Raw genomic sequence first — 27,355 nt, forward strand, 5'->3', positions numbered from 1 at the left:
TACATGAGAGGGGTGCGGAGTGTATAGAGGTGGGAGGTATGTACATGAGAGGGGTGCAGAGTGTATGGAGGTGGGAGCTATGTACATGAGAGGGGTGCGGAGTGTATGGAGGTGGGAGGTATGTACATGAGAGGGGTGCGGAGTGTATGGAGGTGGGAGGTATGTACATGAAAGGGGTGCGGAGTGTATGGAGGTGGGCAGTATCAAATACATCACTGGTCACTGATGCATTAGTGACCAGTGGCAGTTAATTAACCCCTTTGTGCTGCATTAGTGACACCAGTGTCAGTGTTTATGAACCCTTTCATGCTGCACCAAATAGGGGTTAATTAACTGCCACTGGTTACTAATGCATCAATGGCCGTACATTAACCCCATCCATGCTGCATATTAAAAATGCTTTAATAAATTAATCCCCTCAAAGAGTTACTCACTTCAGACAGCACATCAAAATCACTGTGACAACACTGCCTTAGGTTAGGTTTTTAGCCTCTGAAAACCTACTTGTACTTTTGCACGGCGCTTCACTGGCTCCTCGCAGGTCTTTGTAGTAGCACTCACCCACCTCCCGGTCTGTGAATAACCTCACTTCATGCAGGACTAGAAAGCTCCTGTCGGGCAGAGATAACTCCGCCTGACAGGGAAGACAGTCAGTGAATGCATCGGTTCGGTTGCTGCAAATAAAACCCAGACAGTGTATCAGCCGACGGCGGGTGTCACGGCTGTCTGCCGCAGTATGGAGTAAACTCGTTTTTACAAGGCCTCCCCCGTCCCACCCCCCCGCTCCCCGGCCAAGTCCGCCCCCCGGCCAAGTCCGTCCCTACCTCCTGGCAGGTTCAGCAGCGGCTGCCAGCTCCACCTCCACCTCCTTGGCGATCCTTTACCAGTCCGGCCCGCTCACCCTGCCAGCTTGGGGACACTGACCGGGGACATTCCCTACCATCCTCCCACGCACAAATCAGGCAAATGAGTCGGCCCGAGGCCCCCGGGAGCGCGAGGCCTTAGGCGACCGCCTTTTGTGCCTAATTAGAGAGCCGCCTCTGAATACAGGTAACACTACCTTACTACCCAGACTGACAATGCTGCTGTGCCTCATGTGTAGGGTTGCCACCTTTTTACCAAGCCAATCCCGAACACTTTTCTGGCACACTGAATTTTTTTGTAGTATACACTATATAGACAATAGGATCGTAAAAGACCTCGTGCACCTTTGGGTGGCTTAAAGAGAGTGGTAAAGCAGTGTGCTGTGCTTACGCCACAGCGAACAGAGGGTGTGGCCACATTTCATTAACCATGGAAGGTGCCAAACTTAATGCACCCTACCTCCCAATAGCCCTTTCTATCTACTGCACCCAAACCTTCCACTGACAGGTCAAAGAAGCCCATCCTACCTATAGCAACCCACACTATCAACACCACACCAAAGTGGCCCATACTATCTCAACACTCCAAATCAGTCCATCCTACCTAAGGCACCCCAAAGTGGACCAGCCCAACCACAGCACCCCAAAGAACCCCACACCAGTGGGATGCACAGGGGGAGGCAGCAAGGTGGACGGGGGGCTGCAGAATGGTCTGAGAGGCAGTGGGATGGACAGGGGGACCGTGCGATGAACAGGGGGACAATGGGATAAATAGGCGGACAGTGGGATGGACAGGGGACCCGTGGGAGGAACAAGGGGACCGTGGGATGAACAAGGGGACCGTGGGATGGACAGGGGGACCGTGGGATGGACAGGGGGACAGTGGGATTGACAGGAGGACCATGGGATGGATAAGGGGACAGTGGGATGAACAGTGGGATAAATAGGGGGACCATAGGATGGACAGTGGGATTGACAAGGGAACCGTGGGATGGACAGGGGGACCGTGGGATGGACAGGGGGACCGTGGGATGGACAAGGGGACCGTGGGATGGACAAGGGGACCGTGGGATGGACAAGGGGACCGTGGGATGGACGGGGGACAGTGGGATGAACAGAGGGACAGTGGGATAATAGGGGGACCATAGGATGGACAGTGGGATTGACAAGGGAACCGTGGGATGGACAGGGGGACCGTGGGATGGACAGGGGACAGTGGGATTGACAAGGGGACCGTGGGATGGACAGGGGGACCGTGGAGTGAGCAGGGGGACTGTGGGATGAGCAGGGAGAGTGTGGGATGAACAAGGGGGCTGTGGGATGAACAAGGGGGCTGTGGGATGGACAAGCAGACCATGGAATGGACAGGGGGACCGTGGGATGGACAGGGGGACCGTGGGATGGACAGGGGGACAGTGGGATGGACAAGTGGGACAGTGGGATGGACAAGTGGACCGTGGGATGGACAAGGGGACCGTGGGATGGACGGGGGGACCGTGGGATGGACAGGAGGACCGTGGGATGGACAGGAGGACCGTGGGATGGACAGGAGGGCCATGGGGTGGACAGGGGGACCGTGGGGTGGACAGGGGGACCGTGGGATGGACAGGGGGACCGTGGGATGGACAGTGGGATGGACAGGGGGACAGTGGGATGGACAAGGGGACAGTGGGATGGACAAGGGTACAGTGGGATGGACAAGGGGACAGTAAGATGGACAGGGGGACAGTGGGATGGACAAGGGGACTGTGGGATGGACAGGGGGATCGTGGGATGAGCAGGGGGAACGTGGGATGAAGAGGGGGACGGTGGGATAAACAGGGGGATGGTGGGATAAATAGTGTGACCATGGGATGGACAGGGGGACCGCGGAATGGACAAGGGGACAGGGGGATGGACAGGAGGGCCGTGGGACGGACAGGGGTATGGTGGGATGGACAGGGGGACTGTGGTTCTCAGTGATAGACTGTACATACCTCTCTTGCTATTCTGTATGCTGTGGGTTGCTCCTTGTACTGAGGCTGATCCCTACACTGCCTGCTCCTTCTGGGCTCCTGCAAGTAGCGCTGCATTGACAGGGACAAGGGGGACTAACCAGACTAGTCTCTTACTTACCTATCACAATTAGATATTAGCTCTGCTGGAGCGGGGGAAGATGGAGAGAACGAGCTGCTGGTAAGAGAGATCGTCCTGCATTTGCTGATCGGCACATTGACGGGGGGGGGGGGTGATGGGGGACTCACTCGGGAGTGTCACTGAAGGTGGAGGAGGGGGGTTGCTGTTGGTGGGAGAGAGCGCATCAGAGCGGGGGGCAGGATGAGGCATTCACCACTGTAGCCAGGGGAGCGGGGGAGTGGTGCTGGTGGGTCTCGGGAGAGAGCGCATTCAGCAGGAGGATGTGTGAGGGCATGGTGCTGGATTAGGGCTGCAGGTACTTTCCACATTGCTGGCTGTGACTGGAGCTTACAGGAGGATAGAAACCCTGGCACAGCTGTCAAAAACCGGACTGTCCAGGCCATTCCCGTACAGGGGGCAACCCTACTCGCGTTCTCATTCCTCCAGAGTTGTGTGTCACTAATTCAGGAGGTGTACTACTGGCCAGATCACAAGGTGAAAACAGAGGGAAAAAAGCCAAAGAATAGAAAACTGATGCAGTCACCACATCTGTTGATCGATGAGCTGCAGTATAATACATTTTTGGTTTTGGGTTTAATATCGCTTTGAGATAGGATTGCTGATTGTTTAGAATTTTGCATGTACCACATCCCTTTATGTGCGCATATTTGTCACATTCAAAATTATTGCTAAAAATATCAATAAAATAAAAAATCCATGCAATATTTATATGTTCCTTTTTTGCTAATGCTGCTGCCAGGTTTATGATATAAATGCTTGACATCAAACATATATTCTAATATTAGTAGTGTGTGGGTTTTGTTTTAGTATAGAAACAGCCCAGATTAGGTCAGGAATGGGAAGGTGTCATCTGCATACATTGGAACATTTAACAAATTGCAATGGAACATGTTTAGGCATATAAAGCTACATATTCATATTTTACATGTTCCTGATAGGCAAGCGCCTGCTAGGTAAATAGTCCTGTCTGTAATTTTGGTTATATTTGTTATATAAGGACAGTGTCTCTTGGAATATCCAACAAAATACTTCTCTTCCTTAGCATTTCTGACCTGCTGTATGTTGAAGTTGTTAATTGAATTTTATAGCGTCGGATCAAACGTACCAGGATTTTGCAAGGCAATTACACAATTATGCTTAATGCTTATACTCCCAGTTGTATTTTGTACTGTAATACCAGCTGTCAGTAGGGATTCTTTGTTATTGTGGATTAACAGAAAGACATCTATTTTGGGAGCAATGTTTAAGTTTAGAAAAAAAAACTCAGAGCCGGTGTTCTGTCAAAATAGCCAACTCGTCAAAATCTTCAATTACATCACTTCCAGTGACTCTCCAGCAGCAGTTTTCGATGAGTTGGCTCTACTGCTCATGCGCACGCGTGCACCCGCCAGAATATCAGAAACCCCCGGCAGCTGTTGGAGAACTGGAGAAGAGTTTTCAAAGAAGGTTTGTGACGCACCTTGCGCATGTGCACTGCGGCAAATGGTAGATCCAAGGAAAAGTTACTGAGTTCTCCAACAGCTGCTGGGAGTTTCTGTTATTCTGTCGGGTGTACGCGTGCACATGGGCAGTAGAGCCAACTCGTCAAAAAATTGCTGCTGGAGAGTCACCGGAAGCGACGTAGTTGGAGATTTCGATAAGTTGGCTATTTTGACAGAACACTGGAGCCATGGTTTGGGATTGCTGTACAGAAATTAATTCTTTATTGGTTTTATTGTTAAAATAACCTTTAGCACAGTGCACTGTGGACATGCCACACATTAATGTTAAAGTGATAATAAAGTCTTGGTTTTTTTTTGGTTAAAAACAACAAACATATCATACTTGCTTGGTCTGTGTGGTGGTTTTGCACAGAGCAGCCTGGATCCTCCTCTTCTCAGGTCCTCTTCGGTGCCCCTGGCTCCTCCCTTTTGTTGAATGCCCCCCACAGCAAGCAGCTTGCTATGGGGGCACCCGAGCCAAGTGACAGCTCCCTGTGTTTATTCAGATGAGGCCTGGCCCGTCCCCTTTCTCTCCTCATTGGTTGACTGATTTTGACAGCAGCGGGAGCCAATGGCAATGCACTGCTGTCTCACCCAATGAGGGGGGGGGGGGTCCCGGGCAGCTGCGACACTCCCTATAACATCGCTGGATCTAGATGGGGCTCAGGTAAGTATTAGAGGGGCTGCTGCACACAGAAGGTTTTTTATCCCAATGCATAGAATGTATTAAGATAAATAAAACTTTCTGCCTTTACAATCAGTTTAATTCCTGTATTGTATATGACCACTGATGTATGTGGTGGCACCTCCCTGCACACTGTTTATGCATACCGTGGTTCTGACTATGTCAAAAAGGCTTCAACCTATTCTCCACCTGTGGGAGAACATCTCTCTAACATGTTTCATGCCATTTAGGGCGCCATTTTGTTGTAGCCACGGATTGAGCTTGACGAGCCTGAACTAGGCCAAACAAGCACCTGGCAGCAGAAACTGAGCAAGCCACAGTCACATACTGGGGCATTTGAGTGGTGCTGCTGTTTGCTTGTTCACTGATGTATGTGGCCACACAATCACATGCACTTGCATAGTTGCCACATTTCAAAAACATTTCCAGGGACTTTTTTGCTGTGCATTTAACAAGCCATTATAGGCAGAGAATACATTTTAATTAGGAGTAGCACATTCATTTAAAATGGGCGTCATTTTACATAATTTTACACAAAGCATATGGTCAACGTATTGTACAATTTAATTTTCAAAGACTTTATATACAGGAAGATTTATCATAGTAAGGACGGAAGTACAGCCAAGAAAACATTGTTCGTTAATAAAATTATTTATATAGTATTTTAGCTAGCTACAACTTTTATGCCCTGTACACATGGTCTGACATTCTGACGACACAATCCGTCGGATTTTTTCGAACTTCTCTTGCATACAGACGGTCAAAGTTGACAAAAAATCGAATCATTCAGAATGAGGTGACGTACAATGGGACTATAAAGAGGGCAGTAGCCAATAGCTTTTGTCTCAAAATTTATTCTGAGCATGCGTGGCACTTTGTCCGTTGGAATTGTCTACACACAATCGGAATTTAAACAATCGGATTTTGTTGTCGGAAAATTTTAGATCCAGCTCTCAAACTTTGTGTGTCGGAAATTCCGACAGAAAAAGTCAGATGGAGCCCACACATGAACGGAATTTCCGACAAGACAATCCGATCGCACATTTTCCGTCGGAAAGTCCGACCGTGTCTACAGGGTATACGTCTGTACTTTTATATTGTCAGGTGGTGGGAATTGTGTAAATAGAAATAAATTATAGGAGTGTAGTAGATAAAAGTGGGGTAGATGTTTGACAACAATTATAAATTGGTAGCTCGGAAAAAGGCCAACCTGTAGCACTAAGGAGCTTGCGATTGGGGGGGGTCTAGTTAATTTTTAATATCTTAGGTTCTGAACTATTCAAGAGACAAGGCAGTATTTTATATTGATGTGTTACCATTATTTCGCAATCACGTTCTACATTGTTTTTAAAGCCAAAAACTTAAGACTGTAGACCATGGTAAGCATGAATATCTCCTTGTGATCCACCCAGAAATTTAGGATTTTGATGGAGAATTGGAGTTGATAGCACCAAGTAATCATACTTTCTGTCGCCTTCAATAAATACTAGGGACACAGGACAACTAAATAAGCCTCTAGAATATCGGGAACAATTGTTATATTTGTACCTGGTAAAAAAACAGAGGTAGTATCTATGTAGTAAAACACAAATCATTGATTGTGTTAACCTTGTTGGCTCATATGCAAAAGAAAAGTAAAAAATACTGGTACATTAAAAAACTTAAAAAAACTCATCCTAGGCTCAAGTTTTAGAGTGTAAAAAGGAAAACGAGGTGCGCTAGACTAAGTGCAGTATATTGGAAAACAATTTATTTAAAACAAAGCCAATTGGCTACTCACACAACATCAGTGACAAACGGGCATATAGGTCTCTATAGGGTCACTGTGAGGTCCGGAGCTGTATCCAGAAGGGCGTCCCAGCGGGCTGCAGCGGCTGGATCGGCAGGGCAATGTGCAGCCTGGTTCCTGCTTGTCAGCGCACGCACCAGCGTGGAACGGAGGAGTCCGTGAACCGGAAGTGACGTATGGGCGTGTCAGATGACGCGTTTCAAAGCTTTCGCTTTTTCTTCAGATCTGACATCACAGTGACCCTATAAAGACCACGGACATCCTTACCTCATATGCTTGTTTCTCGCTGATGTGTGAGTAGCCTATTGGCTTTGTTTTAAATAAATTGTTTTCCAATATGCTGTACTTTACTGAGACTTGTTGTTCACCAGTTACCTTCTTACATTTTAATAACTGCCATATTGTTTTTTATATTCATTTTGTAATTATTCATGCTGTGCATGCTTTTCTATTTCAAGTTTTACAGTGCAGTTGTGCTTGTTTCAGCATTTTCTTATGTGCACAGCTTAATGCATTTTAAAGCAGACCTCAATAAAAATATTGATTATTTTATCCACTGTAGATACAACGGTTTGTGTTGGAAGTCAAGGCATGAAATTACCTAAGTTTTAAGAGACAATTCTGTAGTTCACTGCATTTTAGTGCAGGGCTTTAGGCTCCTTTTATTACCTCTACCATAATCTTACCGTTGGACTGTTTGTTTGCCATTAATGGCCTGCTGAGCAAAAAATAGCCCAAACATTTTTATTTCATAAAAGGGGAAGGGTTAGAATTTCTATCAGGTGGTTATTAACCACTTCAATACAGGGCACTTTCGCCCCCTTCCTTCCCAGCCCAATTTTCAGCTTTCAGCGCTCTAGCGCTTTCAGTGACAATTGCGCGGTCATGCTACACTGTACCCAAATGAAATTGTTATCATTTTGTTCGCACAAATAGAGCTTTATTTTGGTGGTATTTATTCACGACTCCGTTTTTTTTTTTTTGCGATATAAGCGCAAAAAAAGCGGAAATTTGGGAAAAAAACAATATTTTCTTTTTTCTATTTGAAAAGAAATCCAATAAAATCTAATTTTGTCATAAATTTAAGCCAAAATGTATTCTGCTACATGTTTTTGGTAAAAAAAATTCCGTTAAGTGTATAAAAATTGGTTTTTGTGATCACGGACATTTGTACGCAAATGATCATGTACATATGTGTGCAGGTGATCACGTACATATGTGTGCAGATAATCATTGGGACAAGTGATTTTAGTGGGACATATGTGGGGGACATGTTTTTATTATTAGGGACATGTGTTTTTATTATTTGGGGACATGTATGTTTTGGGGACATGTGTGTTTTGGGGACATATGTGGGGACTGTGTTTGTACTGTGTGGTGTGTTGTGTGTTTACACTACACTGATGATCAGTGAGTAAAAAGCTGTAAAAAGCAGCCCATACTCACTGATCATCAGCCGGCTGCAGCGTTCTGCTCTCCTCTCCTCAGCGGTGACTTCCGTGTGAGGAGAGGAGAGCCGATTGCCTAGCAACCGGCTGTTTGTTTACATCACATGACGGCCGTGATTGGACACGGCCGTCATGTGATCAGGAGGGCCAATCACAGAGCCCTCCTGCCGATCTGAGATGTGCCGTGTCCGGGTGACACGAGCACATCGGGATCGCGCCGCTGCGCGGGCGTGCGCGCGCGCGATCCCGCTACTCCTGAATGACGTTCCTGAACGTCCTATCAGGATTAGACGGCTCCCACCCGGCCGTATATATGCATTGGCCGGGTGGGAAGTGTTTAATATTTCTGTCCCCATCGTGGGAGTTTTCCCCACATTTTTTTTCCATTGTGCCTCAATGAGTGAGCGTATGACAGGGGCAGGAAATGAAGGGTTTACCAACAGGTACACAATAAAACCCACGCTGTTACGCCCCTTCTTCACAGTATCCAAAAAGCTAGGGCATTGAAGGAGTGACTAGGATTGGCTGTGAACAGCTGTTTTGTTCCCTTCAGTATTGTAAAGAAGAGAGAGTATGGAAAACCCAGTGGTTTAGTAATAGACTCAGTAATGCTTTTTAGTAACACACTAAAGAGTCATGATATCAATCAGCTGCAGAAACCTCTTTAAAGAGGAGCATCACTTGGCTATTTAAAAATAAAAGTCAGCAGCTACAAGTACTGTAGCTGCTGACACATACACTATATTATCAAAAGTATTGGGACACCTGACTTTAAATGCACATGAACTTTAATGGCTTGCCAGTCTTAGCCCCTGTAAACACGGTCGGAGATTCTGCCAACCAAATCCATCGGATTTTGTCTGTAGGATTTAGTCAGACGGATTGTGTCCGAAACTGTTGCATACACACGGTCGGACTAAGTTGTCGAAAAATCCGATCTTTCAGAACGTGATGACGTAATTTCGTTACGATGGGACTACATTCAGGCTAGTAGCCAATAGCTTTGATGTAGGAATTTGATCTGAGCATGCGTGGCACTTGGTCCGATCAAAATTCTCTACACATGATCGGAGTATGTCCAATCAAACCAGTTGGTCGGGAAATATTTCCAACATGTTGGAAAATTGGGTCCGACGGATATTCGGACGGAATCAGTCCGATGCATACCACACACAATCAGATTATCCGACGACACGGTCCGATAGGACACATTCCGACAGATTCTCCGACTGTGTGTACAAGGGCTTAGTCTGTAAGTTTCAATATTAAGTTGGCCCATTCATTGCAGCTATAACAACTTTAATTTATTTGGGAAGGCTGTCCACATTGTTTAGGCGTGTGTCTTTGGGAATGTTTGTCCATACTCTCAGAACGCATTTGTGAGGTCAGGCACTGATGTGGATGAGAAGGACTAGTTCGCAGTCTAAGCTCAAATTCACCCCAAAGGTGTTTTTTTGGGTCGAGACCAGTCAACTTCCTCCACCCCAAACTTGCTCATCCAATTATTTTTGGACCTTGCTTTGTGCACTGGTTTAAATCATTTGGTGGAGGTAGGGTTATGGATTTGGGATTGTTTTTCAGGGGTTGGGCTTGGCCTCTTAGTTCCAGTGGAAGGAACTCTTAAGGCGTCAGCATACCAAGACATTTTGGACAACTTCATGCTCCCAACTTTATGGAAACACTTTGGGGATGGCCCCCTCTTGTTCCAATATGACTGGGCACCAGTGCACAAAGCAAGGTGCATAAAGACATGGATGAGCAAGTTTGGGTGGAGAAACTTGACTGGCCTGCACAGAGTCCTGAACTGAACCTGAGCACAGAGCCCTGACCTGAACCAGAACACCCTTGGGATGAATTAGGGTGGAGACTGAGAGCCAGGTCTTCTCGTCCAACATGCCTGACCTCACAAATACACTTCTGGAAGAATGGTCAAACATTCCCATAGACACACCCCTAAACTTTGTGGACAGCCTTCCTAGAAGAGTTGAATCTGTTATAGCTACAAAGGGTGGGCCAACTCAATATTGAACCCTACAGACTAAGACTGGGATGCCGTTAAAGTTTATGTGCGTGTAAAGGCAGGCATCCCAATACTTTTTACAATATAATGTATCTACCAGATCATGAAGTCCAGTATTGTCTTCCTCACACCGGAAGTCTTCACAGCTATTTTTTTTTCAGCAATAAAATCTTGAATTCGGGAACTGGCTTTCACCTCCTGATCACTCAGCTGCCCCATCCACTGTGCTTGTGTCAGATAAGCCCACTGAGGAGACTGTTCTGAATCCTCTAGGGCAGTGATGGCGAACCTTGGCACCCCAGATGTTTTGGAACTACATTTCCCATGATCCTCATGCACTCTGCAGTGTAGCTGAGCATCATGGGAAATGTAGTTCCAAAACATCTGGGGTGCCAAGGTTCGCCATCACTGCTCTAGGGATATGTGGCATGTATTTTAGAAGGCCGTGGCTGCAAAAGGGGCGAGGAATGAAAAAGTGGGAAAGGGCACCTGCAGAAAAAAGTACTTGCTTCCAAAAAAATAAAAAATAAAATCCCTGCAAACGTATAACATGCAAATGTATGCATATGGTGGGGGAGATGATTAGAATGATGCATTGTGTTCATTTTAAGAGTGTGAGTCTGTTTTAAAGTGGTTGTAAATCTCTGCAATGAAAAATGAACAGAGCATATCCCTCTATAGCATGTACTTGCCTCAATCTAAAGCATCTACTGTGATTTCTGTTTCCTCTGTCATTCCTCTGCTATCTGCATAAATCACTTATGACAGGGCATGTTGACACCAGAGAATCTCAGATGATGACCCTCCCCCCCACCTCTCCAGCACACAGAAGGTGATTGACAGCCTCTGCTGTGCATGTTTCCCTATGAGACTATTTAGAGGGTGTGGGTGCTTTCCTTTCACGCAGGTCTCAGATTATACTGAGCTCTTTTTACTATGCAGTGTGTGATGTCAGTTCCCTGCCCCCTGCCTGCTAGAGCTGAAAAATAGCCTTTGATCTGTGTGTTTTAGAAGACTGTAGAGAAGAGAGGGCTGCAGATAAACAGGTACAGCATCTGTAGGAGGATATGTTTATTCTCTATATCACCTGGGGCTAGTCACTTTACTGGGCATATGTAAGAGTTTAGAGATTACAACCACTGTAAAATACCATTAGTATTTTCAATGGGGGTGCACAAATCCTGCATTAAAGTGAGGAATAGAACAACTATATTTGGCTCCACATATATCTCTTGCGTATATACCTTCCTTCTATAATTTTTCAGTTTACTAATACAAAGTTGTTTGTGATTTCAGAGCACCATAGATTCCGGCTGCATAAAGTTCAACCCGAGGCCTGGAAAGGTAAATGCTAAACTAATGATAGAGTGGTGTAATAATACTAATATAACAATATAACTATATATATATATATATATATATATATATATATATATATATATATATATATGTATATGTGTATATGTGTATATATATATATATATATAATATGTATATAAGTAAGCAGTTGATCGTATTTACATAGGGGTTGATTTACTAAGACCGGAGTACACAAAATCTGGTGCAGCTGTGGATATCAGCTTCTAAATTCAGCTTGTTCAGTTAAACTTTGACAAAAAACAAACCTGGAAGCTGATTGGTTTCTATGAGGAACTGCAACAGATTTTACACTCTTCAGTTTTAGTAAATCAACCCATAATCACAAATCATAACAGTCGGGATAGATGACTATAAAGAAATAAATAGGTGTCTGACTTTGGGCTTTACTTTCAATGGCAATTTACAGATTTTTACCAAAATACAGCATATAAAACTCTCTTTTCCATTTCCTCCAAAGCACCGAGATGCTTAACTCAATGTATTTTTCATGTCCATATATTTTGCCTACATCGGAAGATGCTGCAGAATGCATGAGATCACACTCAGACACAATGATCCTATAGTGTCAGGGACACTTTTGTGTGTGTATTTGAGCACTATCTTTCCCGACTTGTCATGTGATTTGACAGATCAAAGTCACACCCTTTTCTCGCTATCGAACCGTTATATATTGGTGCGAATCCTAATTGCACAAATTTTTTAAAAGTTTCTGCACCATTTTTGTGCGACTTGCATTGACATCTGTGCTTGAAGTCGCACGGATGTCAGCAAGCCGCACATGAAATCGCATTAACCGGCGGCTCTGAAATTACGCTGAAGTAACGCGATTTCAAATCGCATTTTGCAGGAATTGGGGCTAAAGTTCAGTTCGATAAGGCTAGTAACTAATATTGTAAGCGCACAATTTGGCATCAAAAATGTACTTGTTCGGACTTCAAACCTTGACATTGTTTCCCCCACCGTATTTTAATTTTCCTAATCTGACTTATTGATTTTTTTCCTTGAGGATTTCCTTTTATCTCACTTAAGAGCTGTTTGTTTCAATACCGGCACACTGCATACTAATAGAACCCTTTCAGTGTCAGGGGCGCCAGTAGTTCATTACAGAACAGCAACCTAATTAACTTGTTCTGCTAAACACTCGTCATCAACAAATTACTCTGCAAAACAAGGCAAGCTCCTCTGAAGGTTCAAGGAGTTGCCTTTGTAATCTTTACACAACATGGCAAATTAACATTTTATTAGCAAACTACAAAGGAGCTCTTCTAATATGCCCCTGGCTGGTAATAAATAATCCTAATTGATTCCAGGCTGATTTATCTATTTCCAGAACATGAGCTAGAGGCTGTGGTTGGGTATTATTAATAAGTCTGGGAGAATTTAACGACCATGAGGCGTCGTGCACACTGGACGTTAAAATAACGTTATAAAAACGCCAGTAGCTTTGCAGTGAACTTTTCAAAGTTTTTACAATGGCGTATTTATTTATTTTTATTTTTTTGAAAATTTGTTCTAAATTTTTTTTTCAATGGATCAAAACCTTAAAAAACACTGGTGAGGAATGTTTTTGAGCATTTATCAGCATTTTTTTTTTACATGGGAGCGTTTTTACAGCTGAAAAACTCCTCTCAGAACCCACTAGTTTTGGGGGGGTTTTTTAAAGCCAAAAAATGCCCCAGCCAAAAATTGCTGATAACAGCCTATGTGTGCATGGACACATAGGATAACATGATGGGGAGTTTACTGACTGTAGAAAAAAACATCTGAAGCCAAAAACAGCTGCTGTAAAAACATCCAAAAACATCCAGTGTGCAGGAGGCCTAATAGTGAAAGCAGGGTATTTTTTAAATGAGTAAAACCCCATGAGGTGCTCTGATTTAAAGGGAATTATGATAGCAAATATGGTTCAGCATGGAACTAGGGATAAAAGGAATTTAAATGTAAAATGAAAATAAAGTGTAGGAACTGCTAATATATCCATTAGACTGCTATAGCGTTTGGCTTTCCCAGCAGCTAAAACCTTGTAAATACATATATCCTCATCTACAGAAAGGCCTTGGTGAGTTACTTGCACAGCCTTGAGCCTAGGTTCACAGTGACTGCGGGAATTGAAGTGGAAGTAAACTGCCCTATCGTTTTCAGCCAAGGAAGCTGCCATCTTTGCTTCTGTTTAATCTTCAACTGCTATGGTGCTGCACATGTGATTCTTTATGACACCAGCCATTGGATGGTTTGACAGTTTGGCTGAGAGCACAGCCAATGTGCAGTTAGCATTCCCAGCATGCCTTTTTTTTTAACTGTTTAAATCGATGGGTTTACTTCCACTTTAAATTGTGCGAGTTCACCTGAATGTAGAAACAGCATGGGTGGCCATTCCTTCAGAGCGCATGCGCCAATGACATCATAGGCGCAGTATAAATATCTCCTAAATGGCGCACATTTAGGAGATATTTACAGTACCTATAGGTAAGCCTTATTCTATGCTTACCTACAGGTACAAATAATACAGGAAAGTTTACAACCTCTTTAAGGGGAACCCCACACCAAAATGTAAAAAAATTTAAAAAATGGCGTGAGGTCCCCCCAATCCATACTGGACCCAGTTGAAAAATAACAGCCGCCCGCCTCCACTGCGACCCAAAAAAAGAAAGAAAAAAAAGCTCTGTTCACAACGAAGGCTCATGCCCTCTGCCTGCTCTGCCCCCTGACATTTATTAAATAACTAAGGGGAGGGGCCACCCAGTGACATCGCTACTTCATCCCCCCCATTCCTGTCCTGCCAGGTTGCATGCTCAGATAAGCGTCTGATATGGGTTTGGGGCGACCCCAAATTGGTATGGGGTTACCCTTAAAATCTGTAAGGACCCCCACACTTTTTTTCCCGGATCAAATTCATGTTTAAAATTGATCAGATGTGTGATGTGCTCAGAAAATGCACAGGACTCTTTTTAAATTCACTGCTAATTCGCATTGCTGCTGCACTGCATATATGTGAACCAGCTCCATAGAAAGTCTGTTTCATTCACACGTCATTCAAATCGGATGCCATTCAAAACAAAAAAATCCAATTTGCATATATGTGAATGGAGCCTTAAAGGGTTTGTTAACCCACATATATATATAAAACTATGCCAGCCCCTCTATTAGAGGTTGGCATAGCACACTATGTCTTTCTTTTTCCAAAAACGAGGGGTGTGAATAACTAATTTGAGCTGTCTTCAGGCCAGTGACATGATTCACGGCCACTTTCCAGTGCTGACGGATGACTGAGGGAGGGGCCATGATCTCCCTCTGACATCAGCCAGAGAGATCACGCGCTGTGCTGTGTAATCTGCTTTAAGGGACCAGAATATAATATTTTTTTTTTGGTTAACAAATACTTTAACCACTTCCCGTCCGGCCTATAGCAGAATGAGGGCCAGGCGGTAGTTCAGTTATCCTGACTGGGCGTCATATGACGTCCAGCAGGATAACTCCAGCACGTGCCCGTGGGGGAGTGCATGGTGGCGATCGTTGTTGTGGTGTGTCCGTCTAACACACCAAAACTCCGATCTAGGTAAGGAGTCTCTGAGGAAGACTCTTTGCCATGTGATCAGCCGTGTCCAATCACGGCTGATCCTGATGTAAACAGGAAGAGCCGTTTATCGGCTTTTCCTCGCTCGCATCTGTCAGATTGGCTGCTCTCCTGACGGGGGGTCTGCGCTAATTGTTTATCAGCCCTGCCCTCCCAGGACCACCAGGATGCCCCAAGGACCACCAAGGATGGCCACCACACAGGGCCACCAGGTATGCCACCCTAGACCATCAGGCAGCTATGCCAATCAGTGCCCAGGCAGCTGCTAATCAGTGCCAATGAAAAATGCCTGCCAGTGCCACCAGTTATGCCTATCAGTGAAATCTATCAGTACCAGCCATTTCAGTGCCCATCATTGCTGCCTATTGGTGCCCAGCAGTGCCGTCTATCAGTGCCACCCATAAGTTCCTTTTTAGTGCCCATCAGTGTCACCTATCAGTGCCCATCACTGCCACCTATGAGTTCCCATCAGTGCTGCCTATTAATGCTCATCAGTGCTGCATATCAGTGCTGCCTATCAGTGGCCATCAGTGCCACCTTATTGGTGCCACCTTATCAGTGCCCATCAGTGCAGCTTATAGGTGCTCATCAGTGAAGGAGAAAACATACTTATTTACACAATTTTATAACAAAAACAAAGCAAAACTGATTTTTTTTTAATTCGTTTAGCAAAAAATAAAAACCCCAGAGGTCATCAAATACCACCAAAATAAATCTCTATTTATGGGAACAAAATTATAAAAATTTAGTTGGGGTACAGTGTAGCAGGACCGCACAATTGTCATTTAAAAAGTGTCAGCACTGAAAGCTGAAAATTGGTCTGGGCAGGAAGGTACGAAAGTGCCTGGTATTGAAGTGGTTAAGCACTGCCTCCTCTAGCTCTCAGAGAACAAGGCAACGAGGCTAGTCTCATCAAGGAGCATTGAGAACAATTTTCTAAAGCTGGTTGTCTTTTGTAGCATCACAATAAACATATTCCTGATAGTCACTGGACGAAAGAAGAGATGTCTGAAAGTCAGTAACTTTTTTAGTTATTTTTGACTACCGCTGTTATGGTGGAAAGCATGTGGATTCCACTTAGCAAATAAATTGCTCTCTGGTTGTGCAGATAGATGCCTTATAGCAGGGATCCTCAAACTACGGCCCTCCAGCTGTTGCAAAACTACACATCCCATGAGGCATTGTAAAACTCTGACATTCACAGACATGACTAGGCATGATGGGAAGTGTAGTTCCTCAACAACTGGAGGGCCATAGTTTGAAGACCCATGCCTTATAGTGTGGTTAGAAGATGGCTCTATACTGTATTGAGGCTATTATCCATCATCAACTAGACTTCTTTCTTGCGGCATGCCCAATAATGCTTCTGTTGTCATACAGATTAATATAAAATGCTGTACTAATTTATCGTCTATGTACTGTGGTATTAGGCCAGATACCAGATTTGGCACCATAGACAGGAACTTCAACTACAGACCCTGTCGGCTTACCTGTAGCTAAGATTGGCTTGTTCATGTGTACAGGAGTATCTTAACCAGATTTTTAGTAGGAGAGAGGTGCAGAATGCAGTAACCCCAATTACACTGTAACTTATAATTCAAAAGTGAGATTAAAGGGTCAGTCCATCCTGGGTCTGCTCACCTAAAGTGAAAAATGCATAAGAAGGGAATAGAACATGCATTTTTGGAGGGGAATACCCAGAAATCCCAGGTCATCAGGAAGTCAGGAATTGTGACAGGCACGTCTCACTGCTGGAGTTTCCAAAACTATAGTGGCAAAAAAATGTGAACTCTTTGGAATTAACTGTTTTTCCTGCACAACAAGTGTGTGTTATACGCCAATAAATACGGTAAATATTTGGGGGGGGAAATCAGTACTAAAAAGGGCACAGCTTACCAACATCAAAACATCATCCCAATGGTGAAGTATGGTGGAGGGAACATCATAAATTGGGCTTTCTGTGCTGCCCCAGGGCCTGGACCACTTGCCATCATCGAGGGGAAATGAATTCCCAATTTTACCAAAATATCCTAATGGGTAATGTCAGGGTGGCTGTCTGCCAGCTGGAGCTTAGAAGTTGGGAGATGCAGGAGGACATTGACTCTAAGCGTTGAAGTAAAGCCACCACAGACTGCCTCAGAGAATGAAAATGTGCCTTTTGGAGTTGCCCAGTCAGAGCCCAGACCTTATCCCCATAGAGATGCTGTGGAATTGACCTAAAGAGAGCCAATCACACTAGACATCCTTCAATTGTGTTTGTGTTGAAGCAGTTTTGTAAATAGGAATGGTCGAAAAATTCTTCCTCAACGTTGTACAGGTCTGATCCAGAGCTACCAAAAGCAATTTCTTGAAGTCATTGATGCCAAAGGAAGTTTGACCAGCTTTTAACTCCAAGAGTTCATGTCTTTTTCATCCAACACTGTGAATGTTTTATTGTCATGATTAATAAAGACATGAAAAATTTGAATTGTTTGTGTTATCAGTGTAAACACATTGTGCTTGCGTATGGTTGCGACTTAAGGTGGTACACACTACAGTTTTTTTTAACCAGCTGTTGTCTCCTGACCTTCAGCCAATGTGTTTAGGGCTTTAGATGAGGCTCAGAACACATTTTATGACAAATTACTGCAGAAAACCAGTGAGTTGTAAGGGGTTTACATACCTTTTGTTGCCAATGTAATTTAGCCCACCAGGCTCTATCTGTAATTAACATTTCATTTTCAGTGAACTGCCAATTTAAGAGCTGCAATGCATTCTAGTCATGCATTGGTTTTGAAACCACTGAAATGAGTAATGAATTCTACGCAGAATAAAACATTGTTGTGTCCATGTGTTCCTGGTGGAATTCAAGAACCCGTCACCCTAAAAAATGGAAGTCTGTACTTCTAGGTCCACGTACTAGAATGGCATACATTATGCTCTGACAGTATTTTATGTACAGTGTACATCCATTTAAGTGATACATAAAGACATTTTTTTCATGTACATTAACTATATAGATCTTTGATGTTTCAAAGACATGGTTAAACTTTGATGTCAACATTGATTAAGTGCCTACAGACTGAGCCAAATGATGTTGTTATCTTAACTCAATGCAGGTGATCCTGTCAGATGTTGTCCATCACGAGAACAAGATTGAACTAAAAGGAGACGCTGTTGATGCGACATCCTGGGTGTTCCCAAATGGTGTAAATATTCGTGTGATCAGAGGATGGTAAGGAAAAATAAGAAACACATTTGGAATTTCAGCCAACTTGCTGCACATTGTACTAAAGTAGCTTTTATATTCTTTTTAATGCTATTACCTTTTTATTGTTTACTTGACAACTGTTATTACAAAAAAACAAGTATGATCAGTTGCACCTCATTTGTTTTTGTTACTCGATGTATTTGGCTTTTTATAACAGTTTTTCTTCATTTCTCATTATTCTTTTAAGTCTTTTAAGTGAAAGCAGCAATTTTTGGAAGGAGCTAAAAAGTTAACAACCACTATACTAAAAGACAGAATCACTTTAACCGCTTCAGCGCCGGAAGAATTTACCCCCTTCCTGACCAGAGCGCTTTTTGTGATTCTGCACTGCGTCAATTTAACTGACAATTGCGCAATCGTGCGATGTTGTACCCAAACAAAATTGACGTCCTTTTTTCCCCACAAATAGCTACAATAGCTTTCTTTTGGTGGTATTTGATCACCTCTCTGGTTTTAATTGTTTGCGCTATAAACAAAAAAAGAGCGACAGTTTTGAAAAAAACGCATTATTTTTTGCTTTTTGCTATAATAAATATCCCCCAAAATTATATAAAAAAACTATCTTTTTCCTCAGCTGAGGTTGATATGTATTCTACATATTTTTGGTAAACAAAAATCGCAATAAGTGTATATTGATTGGTTTGCGCAAAAGTTCTAGAGTCTACTTGTAGATAGGGGATAGAGTTATAGCATTTTTTTTTAGCTAGTAATAGCGCCAATCTGCGATTTTTATCGTGACTGGGACATTATGGCGGACACATCGTACAATTTCGACACCTTTTTGGAACCATTGGCATTAATACAGTGATCAATGCGATTAAAAATGCATTGATTACTGTAAAAATGTCACTGGCAGTGAAGGAGTTAACACTAGGGGGCGGTGAAGGGGTTAAATGTGTGTCCTAGGGAGTTGATTCTAACTGAAAGGGGAGGGACTAACTACAGGAAGTGACAGATCGTGGTTCCTAGCTAATAGGAACACACCATCTGTCACTGCTGTCAGAACAGGGAAGTGTGTGTTTAGACACACTCGTCCCTGTTCTGTGTTTCCTGGTCACGACTGCTCGTGGCCAGTGGTCATCGTGACCGTCAGCCACTAGCATCGGCACCCCCCACTGTGCAGCGGGCATGCTATCCGGACCTTGCGAGATCACATACAGTAACATGATTTTGCGCAGGGGAGCAAGCCTGCCCCAGTAAAACTGTGGCGGCTGGTCCGGAAGCGGTTAAAGCATGTTGTGTAAATCTAAGCTCAACAGAATATTTGCACTTCTGAGGCCAGATGTACAGTTTATCTTGCAACCAATTTTGACTAGTAACACATCTGCCTCAAGCCTCCCTAAATGTAGCGTTATGGAGAGCGTTATTGAGAAATGATGTGCATTATATGGTCTGCCCTCCAGAAAGTATTATTTCAATTTATGGTAGCTGCTGGAGGACAGTGGCTAAGGCAGGCCATAGACTATATGCTTTTCTTTCCTGCAACCACAGGGGAGCCATCTCAGCCAGGAGAATGCATTAATTATTGCTAGCGGCCTTAGCCGCTGGCAAAAATTGCATGTTAGAAATCCGACATGCTGGTTGTACCCAAATCGATTGATGGATCGACTTGGGTACTATCAGCCTGCTCATAGATGGTTTAAATCTTGGCCGGTCCCTGCTGAACCAGCCAAGAATTGAACCATCTGTGGCCGGCTTAACTGGTTATAACTTTCGCTTAGCAGCACTATGGTCATTGGTTAGAATCCCAACCATGGTGCTACCTTAAGGAGTTTGCATATTCTCCCTGTGCATGCGTGGGTTTCCACCAGGTACTCTACCTTCCTCCTGCGTATGTATGTATGTGGATGAATGCGAGTTAGGGACCTTACATTGTAGGTTACTTGAGGGCAGGGACTAATGTGAATGTACAATATATATGAAAAATGGTGTCAATTGTTGGTACTATATAAATACCTATAATAAAAAAAATGTTTATGTTTACTGTTTTACTTGCCAAAAGATTGATCGTTTTGGCAGACAAACCTCTACAGCAGCTGAATTTGCGGTTGAATTTTGGGTCTAGGGCAGGCAGGCGCACTGCCGGCGATCCACTCCTGCTGTGATTGGACAAGACACGCAATTCTGTGAGAAGGGAAGGTTGTGATTTTTGTGTTCCTACAAAGCAGGAACAGGAATCTCGGCTTTCTCATAGTAAAAGCAGCCGCCCACAGATTTAGCAAGCACTTCTTAGGCACACATTTAACCCTTTGATCACCCCTGATGTTAACCCCTTCCCAGGCAGTGTCATTAGTACAGTGACAGTGCATATTTCTAGCACTATTTATAGTGTCACTGGTCCCCAAAAAGTGTCCGATTTGCCCGCCACAATGTCGCAGTCCTGCTAGAAGTCGCTGATTGCCGCCATTACTAGTAAAAAATAAAAATATAATTTCAATGAATCTATCCCATAACTTTTGCACATACCAATCAACATAAGCTTATTGGGATTTTTTTTTACCAAAAAGCATGTAGTAGAATACATATTGGCCTACATTTTTTAAAAAGTTCGATTTTTTTTTTTCAGTTGGATATGTTTTATAGCAGAAAGTAAGAAATATTGTTGTTTTTGTTTTTTTTGGGGTTTTTTTCAAAATTGTCGGTCTTTTTTTGTTTATAGTGCAAAAAATAAAAACCGCAGAGGTGATCAAATACCACCAAAAGAACGCTATATTTGTTTTGGCTACAGCGTCCCTTGACCACGCAATTGTCAGCTAAAGTAACGCAGTGCCATATTGCAAAAAATGGCCTGGTTACGAAGGGGGGTAGACCTTCCAGAGGGCAAGTGGGTAAAACATGCTTACACGTTGCTATAATCATTATGTAGTTTATAAGCTTAAAAAAAGAAATCATCCTTGTGAAAAAATATATTTTCACAGTGTCCCTTTGCAGAGATTTCAGCTCCTGTCTGTAGCTACTTCATCTCCTTTGCATGTTTTAGATGAGTAGATGTGGGAAAGGAAATAAAAGCTGCTAATGAATATGATATAGTGAAAGGAGGTGGCCACGGACACAAATATGTGAGGGAGATATCGGCAGCACTGGAGGGTCTTTTTTAAGGTATACCTAAAGCCAATTTTGTTTTCATATTGGATAGAGTGGGGAATAGTTAACACTTTCCCTTTGCTTCCTGTCCTGTGGATACAACAGGAAGTGAGAAGAAATCTCACTAAATTGAAAAAAAACCTTCTTAGACAACTAACCCCTCACCTCACCACTTTATCCCAAACCAAAACTAAAAATTAGGCTTTAGAAAGTATTTAAGCCCCAGACTTCTAGATAAACAAATACAAGAGACGTGTATTCTTAAGCCCCATACACACTATCAGTTTTTCTGCTAAATTTTCCTTCGGACTTACCAAAACCATATAATATGAGGTCAAACCTTAGGAGTTTAAATTTGTATGCAATCAGGCAGGCCCTTGCACTGCATGGTTTTGGTAAATCTGAAGGAAAAAAACTGCAGAAAATCTGATAGTGTGTATGGGGCTTTACATTCTCAGTGTGCTTTGTGTATTTTTCTGTGCAGTAGTCCAGTGTGAATCTATGTCTCTATGTAGGAGCTTCCTGTAATAAAGACCGCTCACTGCAGCTCTCTTCCCGTACAGGGTGACTGGTCTTGTCGCCGCCCCCTCCTATAGTTTCTTGCAGGCAGCCTTTAGTGGGCAACGCCTCTGCTTTTTGCACAGGCTATGTACAGCACTGGATACGAAAAGAAAAGAAATAGCTCCTGCGCTCAAAAGATTGCTGTGTGGTTAGCAGGGAAGAAGTTCTCTGCATAATCCCACCAGCGCATCGGCTGTGCTGCCACCCTCTACAGCTCAGGGGGAATCCAGAAGAAACTATGAGGGAAAAAACTGAGGGCACACCAGCCTTGCGCATTACCTTCATAGCATTAAAATTTAATGGTGGGTAAAAAAATCACACTCACAAACGAATGATAAAATCAAGCAGATCTAAAAGTTCATCAAATGAATCATACAAAACGATCTGCTGGCCAGTAGACTGGAAATGAGAGGGCTGACGTGTTTCGAGGGATATCCCCTCTTTTTCAGGGCTATGTTTGGTAAGCAGGTAGATCTTTTTACCCACAAATACATTTTAATGTTATAAAGGTAATGAGCAAGGCTGGTGCGCCCTCTGTTTTTTCTCTCATATGTACAGCACTGTGATGATGTCTCTGCTACTTATACGTGATAACTGGTTTCCCAAAGGAATTTGGTGCACACACAGTGGATTTAAATCCTTTGTGGCTATTGAGGAATATATTTAAATAAAAGTTTTTGTGCCCAGAGTTTAGCTTTAAGTTTAAATAGTTTCTTTTGCCATGGTCTTCCAAGTCTTCTATGCTGTTTTCTTCATTAAAAAACAAACTTTATCCATGCCACGATAAAGTGGGCTGACTTTAGCATGTTTTAAGTTTATATTAGTGTAAATATCATTGCAGTAAACTAGAAGGTATTATGAGTAGCAGAATAATCCCGTGTTTCTATAGTAACAAGCGACTTCCGAAATGTGAACTTCAAAGACAAAATCTGCATTGTGCATATTGGATAATTAAGCTTTCACCAGCGGACACAACTACCTGGCAGAGCTGCCGACACCTGTGAAATATTTCACATTCCCCTTTGAGATGCTCTTTAGCTCCCTTATTAGAGCCGTTAAACATTAGTATTTATGGGCTGGCTTTAGAGTGACCACTTCATCTTCTTCTAATATTGTCTGGAATGTGTTTAGTGCATGCAAGTAGTCTACAGAATTTATGGCTATGCTTTCAAGAGGAAATTGCTTATTTTCTGTGTTGGCTATGTTTACAAAAGGGAGAAAAATAATAGCTTTGAAAGAAATAAGGAAAAATATACATAAAGATGGAGAGTGTTTCTGCATATAAATGTATGTTTCCTTCCAGTTACAGTGAGGGGGGAAAAAAGTATTGAATCCCCCGCTGATTTTATATGTTTGCCTACCGACAAAGAAATGATCACTCTATAATTTTAATGGTAGGTTTATTTTAATGGTGAAAGACAGAATAACAACAAAAATATCCAGAAAAACACATTTCAAAAAAAGTTATAAATTGATTTGCATTTTAATGAGTGAAAAAGGTATTTGATTCCCTATAAAGCAGCAAGATTTCTGGCTCCCAGGTATCTTCTATACAGGGAACGATCTCAGATTAGGAGCACTTTCCTAAAGGGAGTGCTTCTAATCTCAGCTTGTTACCTGTATAAAAGACACCCGTTCACAGAAGTAATCCGTCAATCATATTTCAATCTCTCCACCATGGCCAAGACCAAAGAGCTGTCCAAGGATGTCAGGGAGAAGAGCTACACAAGGCTAAAATGGGCTACAAGTCCATCGCCAAGCAGCTTGGTGAGAAGGTGACAACAGTTGGTGCGATTATTCACAAATGGAAGAAACACGGTCTGGGGCTCCATGCATGATCTCACCTTGTGGAGTTTTAGTGATCATGAAAACGGTGAGGAATCAGCCCAGAACTACACAGGAGAATGTTATCAATGATCTCAAGACAGCTGGGACCATAGTCACCAAGAAAACATGTACAGGCCTGTCCGAAGTTTGCTAATGAACTAATTTGCTAATGAAATGATTCAGAGGAGAATTGAGTGAAAGTGTTGTGGTCAGATGAGACCAAAATTTAGCTCCTTGGCATAAACCTAACTCATCATGTTTGGAGGAGGAGTATTGCTGCCTATGACCCCAAGAACGCAATCCCCACCGTCAAACATGTTGGTGGAAACATTATGCTTTGGGGGTGCATGCGACACCGACATGCGAACATGGGAACCATTAAAGATCAGTGTGGAGCCTTTTTTCCTGATGGGAATTATCATTATTTGTGAGCAAGTTTGCCCCTTTCAGGGTCTAAGAAGGAGGTGAGCAGACATTTCATCTGGTGAAGGGAGCACTTGTCACAGATTGTTGGTTTATCTGACAAGCACTTTTTTCTCACAGTGGAATTTGAAGCACACTCTATATAAGAAGATTTTGTGTTCCAATTAACTTTCATATATATTTATCATTTGACTTTTCATTGTTTCAGCAAATGCGTTTATTTATTGCACATCAATATTGGATTTATTTAGATTTCATTTGAAATACATTCTATAATAAGAAGTTTTTTTGTTTCAATCAACTTTTTTTTATACATTTACTATTGGATTGTATATTTATTCAGCACATTATTGGATTTATGTATTATTTTTCAGATTGCAGCAGCGCTATCACATTTTTTAGATATTTATTCATTGTTGTTTTATGATAACATCCTAGTGATAGCAGCAGCTATTGTACTGTACTTTTATATTCACACACCACTAGGTGGCAGCGCACAACTACCACATATCTTATTTCCTGTTTTAGCAATTCTTCCAATGACTTCTCTTTGCCCTTAGCCTCCATCCTGTTTTTTGCACAGTGGGTCCTTATCATCACTATTGCCCAGTCTGGTGGAAGGTAGTGCTCTTTCTGGTTGTAATCAGTGTGTCAAATCAAAATAATCTAAAAAGATAATTATATATATATATATATATATATATATATATATATATACAGATAAATATGAGTTGCATCTACATGTAGTGGTCATTCACACCACAGCCACTTGTGTGCACTGGAAGAAACAGTGCATTACAATTTTTAAAAATTTTGGGGGGGACTATTGAAATTGCAGTGATGTAAAGTGACTTCATAGCATACAAGGCAAACTGCCTTGTCCTTAAAGTGGAGTTCCACCCAATCTACAACTAGATCTTAAACTAACCCCCCCCCCCCCCCCCACACTCATTTTTGGATATATTTTTCTTTTTTTACCTTTTCTGAAGTACAAAGGTATACTTCCATCCTAACATCGCGGGTGGCTGGGTACGTAATTTCCTCTTCTGCCTTGAGCCCTCCTCCTTTCCTGCCTTCTGAGACCTGTGTGTTCCAGAAGATGACAGGGCCATTGAGAAAGCACCACAATGCGCAATAGGAAACTGTCTGTGAAGCCTAAAGGCTCCACTGCCAGTTTCCCTTAGTTGCAATGACGGCACCTGCACCTGAGCGGGCTCCCTGGACAGGTAAGTGTCCATATATTAAAAGTCAGCAGCTACAGTATTTGTAGCTGCTGACTTTTAAAAAACAATTTTTGAGGCTGGAACTCTGGTTTAAGTGTGAGCAAGCCCTTAACGTGTTCCGAAAAATTGATGGGTATTTCCATCGGAGTGATCATTAAAAATTACCTTCCAAAGACCATCCTTTTTACTTTATGTGCAGAAGGTGGTCAGATTGCACAAAACAACACTAGAAGCTCTTCTTGTCATTTATGGGCTATAATTGCCTAGACAATGTTTAAATAATCATTTATTTTAATACCAGGCAAGCTATTGCTAATGCCGTGTACACACGATCTGACTTTCCTGCAGACTTGGTCCGGCGGAGCAGAGTCCGTCGGACAATTCGATCATTTGTGGGCTCCAGCGTACTTTTCTTCCCAAAAGTCCAACGGACCTAGAAATAAGACTGGCTTCAAATTTGTCCGCTGGACTCGGCTTTTAGCGGACAATCCATTCATCTGTGTGCTAGTCCGACGGACTAAAACTGACACTAGGGCAGCTATTGGCTACTGGCTATGAACTTCCTTATTCTCCGTCTGACTTTTGGAGTGATCGTGTGTGGCCAAGTCTGTTTGTTTGAAAGTCCCATGGACCTAAGATGCAAAGTCCGTCGGATTGTCCGCCAAAAACTCTGGTCCTGTGTACGCGGCATAAAGCTTGGAGGCAAACTTCCCTGAACATTAGAGAGGTAAAACAAAGAATTATGGGAACCATGGTCCATAAAAAAAGTATCCTCAATTCTTTTTGATAAACATTCTCACTGTTTGAATGCATGGGGGGTTATTTACGAAAAGGCAAATCCAATTTGCACTGAAAGTGCACTTGGAAATGCAGTCACTCTAAATCTGAGGGGTAGATCTGAAATGAGGGGAAGCTCTGGTGATTTTATCATCCAATCACGTGCAAGCTAAAATGCTGTTTTTTATTTTCTTTGCATGTCCCCCTCAGATCTACAGTGACTGCACTTCCAAGTGCACTTACAATGCAAAGTGAATTTTCCTTTAGTAAATAACCCCCTTGGTCTCCATGGTTAGATTATACGACCAAACTTGATACAGGCAAACCCCACTTTTAAGTACACAATGGGGTTTATTTACTAAAGCTGGAAAGTGCAAAATCAGGCTAATTTCTGCATAGAAACCAATGAGCTTCCAGGTTTTATTACCAAAGCTTAATTGAACAAGGTGGGGTTAGAAACTCATTGGTTTCTATGCAGAAGTGAGCCTGATTTTGCACTTTCCAGCTTTAGTAAATAAACCCCATTGTGTACTTAAAAGTGGGGTATGCCTGTATTGATAATTCTTTGCTTTCTCTCTAATCTTTTTGTATTTTAAGATTCTCTATACTTTAAAAGCCAAACTCAGTAAGCTTCACTTTCTTGTGTCTCATTTCTTACCTTTTCTGACTACTCTTTCTCTTCTCCCCCCAAATATTTTATTTTATTTATTTCTTTTATTTTACTTTATTTTATATTTTTTTATGCAATTACTTGACTCTGCTTTGTAAATTGAACATTTTTATCTTCCTTGCTCTTCTGGTGTTTGTCCATTATGAACTCTTCTCCATACTTGA

General features: G+C 42.7%; 1 protein-coding gene across 1 annotated transcript in view; it reads left to right on the top strand.

The window, feature by feature from the left end:
* CRYBG3 (crystallin beta-gamma domain containing 3) overlaps window positions 1-27,355 on the top strand; it is a 252,163-nt gene that overhangs the window by 150,034 nt on the left and 74,774 nt on the right. The window contains exons 5-6 of the mRNA XM_077480179.1: window positions 11,719-11,766; window positions 18,475-18,590. Of these exons, the coding sequence (XP_077336305.1) occupies window positions 11,719-11,766; window positions 18,475-18,590 (164 nt within the window). The remainder of the gene's footprint in view (window positions 1-11,718; window positions 11,767-18,474; window positions 18,591-27,355) is intronic.

Source organism: Lithobates pipiens, unplaced genomic scaffold (genome assembly GCF_037356315.1).
Source record: "Lithobates pipiens isolate NorthernLeopardFrog02 unplaced genomic scaffold, aLitPip1_a1.2 Scaffold_16, whole genome shotgun sequence".
In the NCBI taxonomy this organism is placed as follows: domain Eukaryota; kingdom Metazoa; phylum Chordata; class Amphibia; order Anura; family Ranidae; genus Lithobates; species Lithobates pipiens.